General features: G+C 42.8%; 1 protein-coding gene across 2 annotated transcripts in view; it reads right to left on the reverse strand.

The window, feature by feature from the left end:
- IFT46 (intraflagellar transport 46) overlaps positions 1 to 13,260 on the reverse strand; it is a 50,181-nt gene that overhangs the window by 2,404 nt on the left and 34,517 nt on the right. Inside the window, exons 7-11 of one of the 2 annotated variants that reach the window (XM_089678591.1) lie at positions 10,843 to 10,971; positions 5,824 to 5,945; positions 4,591 to 4,657; positions 4,449 to 4,509; positions 3,214 to 3,299 (exon numbers count right to left, since the gene is read on the reverse strand). In XM_089678591.1, the coding sequence (XP_089534717.1) occupies positions 3,214 to 3,299; positions 4,449 to 4,509; positions 4,591 to 4,657; positions 5,824 to 5,945; positions 10,843 to 10,971 (465 nt within the window). Of the gene's footprint in view, positions 1 to 3,213; positions 3,300 to 4,448; positions 4,510 to 4,590; positions 4,658 to 5,823; positions 5,949 to 10,842; positions 10,972 to 13,260 lie in introns of both variants that reach the window. The other variant, XM_089678590.1, reaches the window with a different exon arrangement.

Genomic DNA, 13,260 nt, shown 5'->3' on the forward strand with positions numbered 1-13,260 from the left:
TTATACCCTTAATACAGGTCTAACATGTTGCTAAGATAAATTTATTCTTTAAGTAACACTTACAAGTTTTCTTCTCCTGCCCACCTTCCCACCCCAAGACTGAGACTGGACATTAAAAGGAAATGCAGCAAATTGATGAGGTCATCCACTCTCTTCCTATCAGCATATTCCTGGTTACTATAAAGCATTGCAACACAACTGATTGGCTCTTTGTGCTGCTTTTGCCTTTCCCACTCTGCACACTGTTGTACAGGGATTGCAGAAGACTGATACAAAGTCAGAGTAGCTACATTGCTTGAATATAAAAAATAAATTTATTGATGTATTATTAAATACAGCACTGCTACAAATCTCTAACAGCGATTAGTAGCAGGCTGGAGCTAGCGATATGTCAATAAGAAGCGATTTTTCACTGCTACAGGTTAAACTAGTGCTACATCATTAAAGTGGACCTTTAACAAACAAAATGTAAACAGGTAGGCTTTTTAAACACAGAAGAGGCATACTATGTCTCCTCTGCACTAAAGTATTCTTACCTGCCTGTTTCCAATATACACTCACTGGCCTTTTTATTAAGTATACCTGTTCAATTTCTTGGTAACACAAATTGCTAATTAGCCAATCACATGGCAGCAACTCAATGCATTTAGGCATCTAGACGTAGTGAAGATGACTTTCTGAAGTTCAAACCGAGCATCAGAATGGGGAAGAATGGGGATTGAAGTGACTTTTAATGCAGCATGGTTGTTGGCATCAGACGGGCTGGTCTTAGTATTTCAAAAACTGCTGATCTACTGGGATTTTCACGCACAATTATCACTAGGGTTACAGAGAATGGTCCAAAAAAGAGAAAATATCCAGTGAGTAGCACTTGTGTGGACGAAAATGTCTTGTTGATGTCAGAGGAGAATGGGCAGACTGGTTTGAGATGATAGAAAGGCAACAGTAACTGAAATAACCACTCGTTACAACCAAGGTATGCAGAATACCATCTCTGAATGCACAACACGTTGAACCTTGAAGCAGATGGGCTACAGCAGCAGAAGACCACACTCTGTGCCACTCCTGTCAGCTAAGAACAGGAAATGAAGGCTGCAATTTGCACAGGCTCACCAACATTGGACAATAGAAGATTGGAAAAACATTGCCTGGTCTGATGAGTCTCGGTTTCAGCTGCGACATTCAGATGGTAGGGTCAGAATTTGATGTAAACAACATGAAAGCATGGATTCATCATGCCTTGTATCAATGGTTCAGGCTGGTGGTGGTGTAATGGTGTGGGGAATATTTTCTTGGCACATTTTGTGCCCCTTAGTACAAATTGAGTACAGTTTAAACGCCACGGCCTACCTGAGTATTGCTGCTGACAATGTCCATCCCTTTATTTCATTAGTGTACCCATCTTCTGATGGCTACTGCCAGCAGGATAATGCACCATGCCACAAAGCTCAAGTCATCCCAAATTGGTTTCTTGAACATGACAATGAGTTCACGGTACTCCAATGGCCTCCACAGTTTCCAGATCTCAATCCAATAGAGAACCTTTGGGATGTGGTAAAATGAGAGATTTGCATCATGGATGTGCAGCCAGCAAATCTGCAGCAACTGCATGATGCCATCATGTCAGTATGGACCAAAATCTCTGAGGAACATTCCCAAAAATTTGTTTAATTTATGTCACGAAGAATGAAGGCGGTTCTGAAGGCAAAAGAAGGACAAACCCAGTACTAGCAAGGTGTACCTAACAGAGTGACCGGTTAGTGTACAGCTCAATATACAATTTTGCCATCTGCCTGGATAAGTGAACTCCCACACATGTAAGGGAGTGAAGTCAGCCAAGATGGAAACCCAAAAGAAGACAAAAAATAATAATCACATGAGGGTAGTAAGAACAAAAACTAGTATCAGTGACCTTCCAAGTTGTACATGGAACCTAGATATAGATACAGAAAAGCTGGGTGATGAGTCCTCTTCATAATTATCAGGCAAGGCAACTTTGAAGGACAATGGTTTAAGGTGGTGTGCTGTAAAAGCCTCCCTTGCGTAGACTTTAAGAAGCCCTGATACTGCTGCTGGGTACCACCATTTTGAATGTGTTGTCATCAGTCATACTGAATTCCTTTCACTGCCCCTCTGGGAGCTACATAAAGGTTAAGTGTGAAACTGAGGGTAGAGGCGGAGGAGCTGGACCAGCACAGAGAGTAATTAGACACTCCCAGAAGAGCAGTGGGTGATGATGGGCAAGGAGGGCAGGGGATGCGCTAGGAAATGGACTCTAGGATTAATCAAATTTGCTAGAAAGACACATTGCAAATGAATAAAAAATATTTCATGAAAAGGAAATGCACTGCAAGTAAGCGGATAAAATCCAGATTTTTCTGTGCTTTTGCTTACAGTTTAAGTTGGAGATACCACCTATTACTTGTGAAAGTAGCAAAGGGGACTATTCATAAACTTTGTCACACAACTTTCATCCAGTATTCACACATTTTTCCAACTGATATAAAATAGACAAACTTATATATTGAATAGACCCCTTAAGCTGCCTATGCACGATACGACTTTCAGCCAGTTCTTGAAGGAACAGACAAAATTCACTTTTTGGGTCGCCCTGATGGACCCCTTTCGCCAGACATCCTTCAAGTAAAAAAAAAAGGAGCTGGGTGTAAATAAATAAATGCACTCAAATTTGCAGAAAAAAGTGCATTTATTATTTTCCTTACAAATCAGACTGCAAAGCATTGCAACCATGATCACTGGATTAGGGGTGCAATGCACAGGCTCCTGTGGATTCTTCCTCCATCTCCTTGTCTGTAACAAGTCAAGGACTTTCAGTTACTGAGCTGAAGGGAGTGTCAATGGACTACGAGTGTGGTAATCACGGCACTTGCGTTCAATTAAGAACTACAAGACTGTCTGCTGCAGTAGAAGACAGGACTTGTAGTTCATTCATTCACAGATCCTTATAAATGCATGAAGCTGCTGTGCTCATCGCAAGGGAGTAGAATGCTCACATGCTATCATGCTGGAAGAGGGGTGGGATCAGTATTTGGGTAGAGGGGTACACTTTCAATTGATGTTATCCCCTATAGTACATGGTCTAAAAAGGTGGATTTAGCCTTTAAATGCTTCTCTGATGTTGGCAAATAACATCTGGTTACTTATTATGAAAGATACTGAAAAAGAAGGTGATCCAAGGAACCAAGTACTGACCTGAGAGTTCTTAAATTCAGAGTACAGAGAAAAGAGGACATGTAAAGATTGTATCCGACTCTTGTAAACGGGGATATCCACAATACCTGAAAAAAAACAAAAATTAAAATAATGAATTTGTAATAAGTAATTTGACAATAACAACACCAAGCAAGTACATTTTCCTAAAGAAAAAGACAGTATATGGCCAATATTCTATTGTAAATTGCTATGTGAAAGGTTACTCTTACTATTAAAAAAAGGGTAATTTCAACCAAGTCTTGTTTTTTGCCAGTTGTCTGTATCATGTATCACCTACTGTTTTCTTTTATCTCACAGACACGGATGACAAAATCTTTAAATTAAAGACCATTTCTGCACAGCCAAATGCAGGTCACGGCCTAGGGTGGGAGGACTGTAACAGGGCAGCATACAGTCTTTCCTACATCATGTTGCTGACTGTCCATAACACATTGCTGTGTATATGCAAAGGCTTACGAAAACAACCTTGCCTGTCAATGCAATTAGGCTTGGTCTTGATCAGGGGTGGGCAATTAATTTTCCCAAGGGGCCACATAAGAAACTGGGACTGTTGTGGATGGCCAAACCTAATTTTGCTCAATATTCATTTTGGACCTGGGAAGGTTCATAAGTACATAAACATATAGAAAACAGACACCTAGTGCTAGGAAAAATAATAAGTACAACTGCTTATAAAATAGGTTTCTTTCAGATGGGCAGTCAGAGGTTGGTAATACCAGGCTGCTGAGTCCTACCACCCATCCGAAGTAATAAAAAAAAACGCCAAACAGGGCTGTCCACATGTTGCAGCATTTTTAACTCAACCATTGAGTACAACAGGGCTGTACTGCAACTGCATGCAATGCATGAGATTGCAGCATGGTAGTAGAGAATACAGGGTTAAATCAGGAGGCGATATAACACCTCCTTGCTACCTCTCTAAAAGCACTGTGACTGGAAGGAGAGATCCTGATATTGGTAGAGTGGGGATTTCTGCAGATCCTGACCTGGAGAGAAGAACAAGTGCATGGGTCCCGGGGTTTGCAGCCTGCAGACTCTAACACAGGAAGGTAGCAGAGTAACAAGAGAGCATTGGGACATGCTCTCCAACCTGAAGAGAGCCCCCCTGTTGTGTCGCTTATCTCCCTAGGCTCTCTCTTTCCAGTTCTTGCAGATCTCCACACAGACATCTATCAGCGTGCCATGAGGAAGTGGACTTATGTTTGCAAACTTACCACATATCATATCAATATAGGTGGGTAGGTCACAGTCCAAATCAGCTGCTGGCAAACTAACCTGATGAAACAAGCAAGGGGAGAAGTTTAGAATGACTGTTCCTGTAGTCCACAAATATGAATTTCACATTAGAAACCAAACCTTTCCAAGGAGTTCTTCAAATTCTGGCAGCCACTCCTGCATCAGTGTTTCAACTTCTGGCATAGGCCTAGAGACAAATGATTTATATGTTTAAGATACATTTACATGAAAAGAGGAAAAATTTGAGTTTACTGGAGATTATTTTAGACTAGGATTTGTAGAATAAATTAGGGAGCATTCATTATCTCACTAAAGACTCATTTACATAGGAGTAGGGGCCCAAACAATGTGCAAGACTCATGTGTGTACTCGTCTGGAGAAGCATGAAGGCATGGCAGTGCAGACAGCTTATATTAGTCAATGGTGGTGAAGCAGCTGTACAGACATCCGAGTCTGACAGTTTAGTAGAAATGGTGCATGGCCCAGAGAAAAGACAGTGTATGTTTGTGGTCTCACACCCAGGGGTGGACTGACAACTCATGGGGCCCCCGGGCAATAGGGGATCATGGGGCCCCTGTGTCCTTGCCCAAACTCAAAAAAGCCTATGAAAAAGGTAAAAAGGTACCAGGAGCATCTCATGGGGCCCCCTACTGACCCCGGGCCCTCGGGCAATGCCCGAGTTTCCAAATGGTCAGTGTGCCCCTGCTCACACCCATCCTTGTGTACCTGTCAAACTCAGATGTACAGCTGCTGCACCTTTATTTTTTTTTTTTATAACTTTTTATTTCATACTTGTACAAACATTAAAACATTCCATCTTCCAAAATATACTTTTTTCTTTTCTCCCCTAAATGAATAAATACATTCTATAACCCCTCCATCTCCCATGCTGCACCTTTATTGATTAACACAGGCTGCCTGCAGAGCTCCAGACCCATAAACAAACAGGGCTTGATCATTGCCTAAGCCTCTGCACTCACGTGAATGAGCCCTAAATGTCTGGTACAATGAAGGAAAACTGTATTCAAGAATTTTGTGCAGGAAAGAGAAGTGAGGTATGTGAACTGTAGTTTATCATACTGCCCTCTGTTTTCCTGACCTGCTTATGTAAAATTCGATTAGGTTTGTCATTCATCAGTCCTCCTTAAGCCATTTATAAAAACTATTTCAGCTGAAAACGTTTATCAAAGCCTATGAATATTCATAAAAAATGAGCTGAAGCCATGTGTGGGAAACAGAAGATGAGAGAAGCCATGACAGTCAGGGAAGAGGTCCTCTTCCAATTCACAGGCAGACCTATTTCAAATACAGAATAATGTATACGGGTATACGATAAGAAAGTTAAGAATTTACCGAGTATAGTGAACACTAGCAGGTGGTTTTGAATGATGTAATTCGCTGATGCTTGTTATCCAAGAATCTATAGCTTTGAGATTCCTTTCTGCATTGTCCAGACTCTTCACTTTTATTTGCTGCTGCTAGGAAGACATAACAGTGGCATGAAAAACGAAGGGTCCTTTTTTGTTTTGTTGTGCTCCAATGAAAAAGTGTTTTACATTGTGTCATTAGAATGGCAGTTCATATTAATGTACTGTACTAATTCCAGCAAAAAAATATCATTGTAATTATAGATGTACTATGTGCTAAATCATGTTAAATACCATGAACAGAGTTGCTACTTTACTGGCATTATTAATCTATTTTCGCAACAGCATCACCCCCATGCAAAAAGATACTAGTGTCACACTAGGCATACGGGCAGGTCTCTCCATTGCTACTTTGGTAGGCCTGGTGCTTAGAAGAGATTATGAATATTGGAAATCCACAGGAGAATAATTACAGAATTACATGAATTCCATTTTATAGATAACAGCTTAACTTGGATTTATTCAATTGTAGACCAAGACTAGGCTTGTTTCACCCTGGTCTGGGTAAAGAAGGGCCACATGTTGGCTGCAGAAGCAAGAAGATCATTGGTGAATTATTTATGCACAATGTATACTGCATCCCGTCCTGGGTATCAGGGGCAATAAAAGGCCTGGAACACAACATCGGCCAACATGGTTTAGAAGGGGGCAGTGTCCATTTTATCCTCTCCCAAAAACCCTCCTAATGCAGAAGTGCACACAGGCTGGTTGCAGTATGCAGTGAGCCACATCCTCAATGATACTCCAGTAATTGCATATCCTAAATTCTGGGCTGCTACTGAAGGGCACAAGAACAGGAGAAAAATAAATACATAAATAAATAAAAAACATCCAGCAACATTAAACATAAATGCCTGATCATGAGGAAGTAGCTTTTCACTATCTTGTATCAACTCAAAATATAGCACAATTTTAACACTGGTAAAGCAGTACAAATTAGGTATTAAATACTTGATATTAGGATTTTTGATTTACCTATGGAAGCCTCTCTTTGGAGTACATCAAAGGATACAGGGTTTCTATTATTCATGACTGAAGTTATACTGCCATCCTCGGGTGTTTGGAATTAGGAGAAAAAGTATCACAATGTCCTGGTTCTGGTATAAATAAAACACCATAAAAAGGCAAGTGGTTGCTTATAATGTGTACCATGACTTAAGCAAAAAAAAAAAAAAAAAAAAAGGGAAGGCAGAAGCTGAAATACTATCTCAACGAAGGGCCAAAAAGTGTTTGTTTGTAACAGGAGAGTACAGCCCATACCCAGACCCTATGAGCTGGAGTAATGGCCACAAACAGACCTCCTTGTATGTAAGAAGTGCCAAAAGGAATACCCAAATGGGTTCAAACCCATGAGCATGCTGTCAAAAAGAGACAACCAATTAAGTCCCGATGGGTACACTGGAGACCAGACAGGCAGACCAATCTGCATGATCCCCTATACAAAAGCATTTACCAATGAATGAGATGGAGAAGGCCTCTAGAATGGAATAGTCAAGGCCAAAATCTGACCCAGATAGTACTCAAAGTCAGAGACCAATCCAGGCAGACTGGAGAAGAGCCAAAATACATCCCGCAACATACTGTTGAGGATGAAACCTTTGAGCCTCACACCAGGCAAAATAAGTCTTTCAAGTGTAATGGCTAATTACTGATAAATTTCAGCTGGTGTCTTGGCTTTCCATGCCCTTTTTACACCTCCCTTTCTTCATGTATTCAATAATTTTTCCCTGTGTCATTCCATTTTATTACACATAACTTAATTTCTGAACTTATTTGTTTTGGTTTCTTTGTATGTATGAATTGCATGGGTTGTTATCAACATGGAGTGAACATTTAATGTTATTAGCACCTTTAGAAATAGATTTACCTAGAAAAAAGGTGACATGTTCAATACTTATTTTATCCGCTGTATGCCACCACTTTGGCATTGCCAGACTGTGCCCAAACTGGGAGATCCCGATGGCAACCACACCATTATTGGACAGCTATGTGAATTGCCAGAAGTTCCAAAATGTTGATTAGCAAGGTCTGCTGCTCTATTGATCATGTTCCCTGAATTGATGGCACACCTCCCCAGCCTGTCAAGCTTGCATATGTCATCAGAATCTTCCAGGTTATCAGATGAAATTACCTTGCAACATTCAGAAAGAGATACACCACTCCAGAGCCAACTTGGCCTTTGGATTCAGATGCATAGTTAAATCCAGGACTGTGGACTCTTGCCCCAGGCAAACAAAATACTAAGTTGCAACTCCCAGGAGTGGAACTGGGCATGCGGAATAGTATCAAGGGCAGAGACCATCTTCCTCAGCACCCTCATGCAGAGGTGGTTATAGAAATCTCCAGAGACTTTAAAATTCCACTGGGAATCTGAGAGAACGACACTTTCTTTATGGAAAGAACACTAGATTCAAGTATTCCAGAACAAGGCTGGTTTTGAATGTTCAATACTCAATCAAACTGCTTTAGAACCTGCACTATCTGGAATGTTTAAAGACAAGGCCTGATCCAATTAAACCTCCAAAATGGGGATACTCCAGGTTTTCAAAAACACCAGCATGAGAGCCAACACCTTGGTGAACACTCTGGAAGCAGTGGATAGGCCAAATGGCAATGTCACAAACTGGTATTGACAATTCTCCACAGCAAACCTTAGAAACTGCTGGGGAAGCTGAAAGATGAGGATGTGCAGGTAGACATCCTTAGTATCTATTGACAACAGGAATTTCCCCTGCTGTGAATCAATTGCAAACTGGGTGGACTCCGTTCTAAATTTTTGCAGGAATTACATCCTGAGACAGCAATGTTTCCAATGCTGCAAAGGAACTCGCTCTTCTTTGGGGTTCTAAGACAATTGAGCACATGGAGGCTGAAAGCTTCTGAATTCCAGCTTGTAACCTCCTGACAGCACACTGTAGATTAATTTGTCTGCATTGTCCCAAGCCCATACAGCCGAGAAATCCGATAAGCATCCCCCAACCGCAATAGTGGGGGAACCCTTTCATTGGGAAGAGGACTGGTCTCTGGACTTTGAGGTCTTTAAGTTCCAGTTCTTCTTGCAAAACTGCGTGGTAGGCTTCTTTTTTGGAGCCTGAGGTCTTTGGTTCATGAAATGACTACTTGTTTGTAGTTGAAGAAGGCCCTGGACCCATCTGTTTTGCCTTCTTCAGGGTCAACAATATGCTTTTCTCCCCCCCCACAGTCACCTTCTGATCAAAGCATCCAATGACAACCGAAACAAACATTTGCCCTCAAAGACAGCCACTCTATTTGCTTTTTACAGAAAAGTTTAAGCCACAGGATTACCGTTATATGGATGGACAGAAGGTTTGTCTATAGAGTTGCTCAGTGAAATCTTCCAAAGCATCCATCAAGAAACCTGAGGCTCCCAGGAACTCCTCCAAATGACAGGTTTTGGCCACTCCTTGGCATATTCCCATTGCAGCCATTGACGGCTGCACCTACCAAGGAGAAGGACACCTTAAAGAGAGCTTCCAACCTTTTATCCATAGTATCCTTAAAAACCGAGAGAACAAGGAAAGTACCCACATTTGTATCCCAGACATTCCAATCCAGTGAGAACACATGAGAGCTGTTTGTGCAAGCCTGAGAGAGCAAATGAAAATTCCGCTCTAGAAACAAAGGGGCCTGCCCTGAAACAGTGGAAAAATCAGGTAAGGGCAGGGATTGAGAACTGATATGACCCTGAGGGGAGCCATTACAGAGCAAACTATGTAAGGGGGTCTTCCCTACTATTTCCCTTCCCTTCCCACCCCTCTGCCCGAGATCCTCCATGACTTGTTGAAGAATACAAGGCCTCCCAGGGGAATACTGCCACCCAGCTGAGAGGAGTGTTTTGCAAGGAGATACCCTGGATCAGGAGTCCTGCACCACTGCCTGTGCCACTGTGTTGTTAAGATGTCCGCAGGAGCTTATCCATACATTTTAGAGTGCCCAGGGAATCCATCATGGTGGCCATGCATGCAGCCAGGCCCATGCTTTTCCACGACCACCAAACACAGTAGCAGAGACCCAGCTATTTCCAGAAGACACAGTACCAAACATAGGCAGCTCACAGTCTGCCCCACCTGCAGCAGCGCCGTACAGCACAGTACAGTATCACAGCACAGCACAACAGGATCCTGCAGTATGGGGCATATGTAAGAAGGATATCCACAGGAGCAGCTTTCACACAGGAAAACTAACCAGTTTAGGCTGTAGGTCTATCAGAAAGCCCACATCTTTACCCATCACAGCAGGAATGCCACAAAGGGGCTTTTAAGGGCACGACTTTCCCTGGGGATCCCTGCACTGAACCTTTACAGCACCCTGCCAACATTGGTACTGGATACCAGGTACCCAGGTTAGTGCTGCCCACAGGGTCCAGTACTGACCAGCAACCCTATAGGCCATCCTTGATCTTCACAATGGGGTCTGAATACCATTCCTCTAGGCTCAGAACCCTAGGCGACCCATCCAGAAATAGCCCTTCCTATTCCTTAGCAGGGGTATATGTAATAGGCAGTAAAATCCACAGGCAAATGGCCATAGATACAATTCTTCATAATTCAGAGGCACATCCATGATGTAAGGTCACTAACACAAAACTAAAGCTGTGTTGTGCTGCAGAAGGATATGCCTCATGAAGAGCCTGCCTTTTTTTGTCTGGCGTCCATTTATCTGTAGGCGACAGCATAGCAAGCAATTAGTCATAATTAAGAGAAACCCTGTGATGTACGTTTAAGAAATACCGTTTTTGATTAATCTAGTGATATTATCACATGTGATAACACTGTCTGATACACCACATTTAGTAAGTATACTATCAGGGTTGAATATTCTATATACAAATCTTACCCACAGAATTATAAATAGTTCTTTGTTATCCCTCAGAGATTCATGATGTTTGCTTCCATAGTTTGAGCTTCCTGACATAGTTACTCACCGAAACACTGTGTTGCTTTGATCCTTCAGTCAACCATAGAGCCATAACAGTGGAATCAGATTGCTTTGTTGATGGTTCATCCAGAGTTAACAGACCAAGGTTATCGGGTTTACCATCAGGCCGTGGAACCTACATGGGAAATACATGAATATATGATAAACTTGGGATGTCATCTACATAAAGGTATATATTTCATCACAATTTCTAAAACAAGGAATTTTTCCAGACAGACAAAACTTTCTGATACCATAAAATGTAATAAATAGGATTCCAATGCAGCTGCTTAACTTGCTTAAAACACATGTGCAGCATGTATTTATATAGCTATAATTTAAAAAACACTAAGCAGCAATGCTCTGATGTGAACCAGTAACATAAGAATTAATGAAATTACTACTTGAAATGCGTTTTCATGCAGTAGAATGGACAAAAGCGAACAGACTCTGAGGGTCCATTCATAGTAGATGCGTTAAGGCTACGCAATCAGCTATTCCCACTTTTTTCAGAGAAGCAGGCTGCGAGGCGAACCACCGCATCGCAATGCTATTCACCAATCACTGATGACATTTAAATGAAGCCCTGTGAAAAAGAAAGAAAACAGTGTCTCGTGCCTGGATCTGCACATTGCCACTGTGTCTCCTAGCAGACACCAGCAGATGAGAAATCAGCACAGCTTTCTGTTGTAAACGGATCCTCAATTAAAACAGCATGTCAAATTATCACAATATCCAGAGATATAGACAGGTCAATAACAGGCACATCTATATTTTTCTTCAAAAGTCAAAAGCTTGAATTCTCAGCTTGCTACCTTCCCAACTGCTATACTATTCCTCTGAAGTATATATACCGTATTTTCCGGCGTATAAGACGACTGGGCGTATAAGACGACCCCCTACTTTTCCTGCTATAATATAGGGTTTGGGCTATACTCGCCGTATAAGACTACCCCTCTTCCAACACACACCAAATAAAAATTAAAAAAACATCAGATTTGATTTCAATATGGTATGGTATTTCAGTATGGTATTCCAATGATGGGGAACGATTCCTCGCTCTGACACCAATGATGGGGCACTATTCCTCCCCCTGATACCAATGATGAGGCACTATTCCTCCCATTGACACCAATGATGAGGCACTATTCCTCCCATTGACACCAATGATGGTGCCCCATCATTTGTGTCAGTGTGTGAGGAATAGTGTCCCATCATTGGTGTCAGTGGGAGGAATAGCACCCCATCATTGGTGTCAGTGGGAGGAATAGTGCCCCATCATTGGTGTCAGAGCAACGAATCGTGCCCCATCATTGGTGTCAGTGGGAGGAATAGTGCCCCATCATTGGTGTCAAAGCGAGGAATCGTGCCATATCATTGGTGTCAGAGCAACGAATCGTGCCCCATCATTGGTGTCAGTGGGAGGAATAGCACCCCATCATTGGTGTCAGTGGGAGGGATAGCGCCCCATCATTGGTGTCAGTGGGAGGGATAGTGCCCCATCATTGGTGTCAGTGGGAGGAATAGCGCCTCATCATTGGTGTCAGTGGGAGGAATAGTGCCCCATCATTGGTGTCAGTGGGAGGAATAGTGCCCCATCATTGGTGTCAGTGGGAGGAATAGTGCCCCATCATTGGTATCAGTGGGAGGAATAGTGTCCCAACATTGGTGTCAGTGGGAGGAATAGTACCCCGTCAGTGGGGAGAGGAATAGTGCCCCATCGTTGGCGTCATTGGGGGGAGGAATAGTGCCCCATCGTTGGTGTCAGTGGGAGGAATAGTGCCCCATCCTTGGTATCAGTGGGAGGAATAGTGCCCCATCCTTGGTATCAGTGGGAGGAATAGTGTCCCATCATTGGTGTCAGTGGGAGGAATAATGCCCCATCATTAATATCAGTGGGAGGAATAGTGTCCCATCATTAATATCAGTGGGAGGAATAGTGTCCCATCATTGGTGTCCGTGGGAGGAATAGCACCCCATCATTGGTGTCAGTGGGAGGAATAGCGCCCCATCATTGGTGTCAGTGGGAGGGATAGCGCCCCATCATTGGTGTCAGTGGGAGGGATAGTGCCCCATCATTGGTGTCAGTGGGAAGGATAGCGCCTCGTCATTGGTGTCAGTGGGAGGAATAGTGCCCCATCATTGGTATCAGTGGGAGGAATAGTGTCCCAACATTGGTGTCAGTGGGAGGAATAGTACCCCGTCAGTGGGGAGAGGAATAGTGCCCCATCGTTGGCGTCATTGGGGGGAGGAATAGTGCCCCATCGTTGGTGTCAGTGGGAGGAATAGTGCCCCATCCTTGGTATCAGTGGGAGGAATAGTGCCCCATCCTTGGTATCAGTGGGAGGAATAGTGCCCCATCCTTGGTATCAGTGGGAGGAATAATGCCCCATCATTAATATCAGTGGGAGGAATAGTGTCCCAT

The sequence above is a fragment of the Staurois parvus genome, unplaced genomic scaffold (assembly GCF_062004578.1).
Source record: "Staurois parvus isolate SC_StPar_1 unplaced genomic scaffold, SC_StPar_1.0 ptg000207l, whole genome shotgun sequence".
Classification (NCBI taxonomy): Eukaryota; Metazoa; Chordata; class Amphibia; order Anura; family Ranidae; genus Staurois; species Staurois parvus.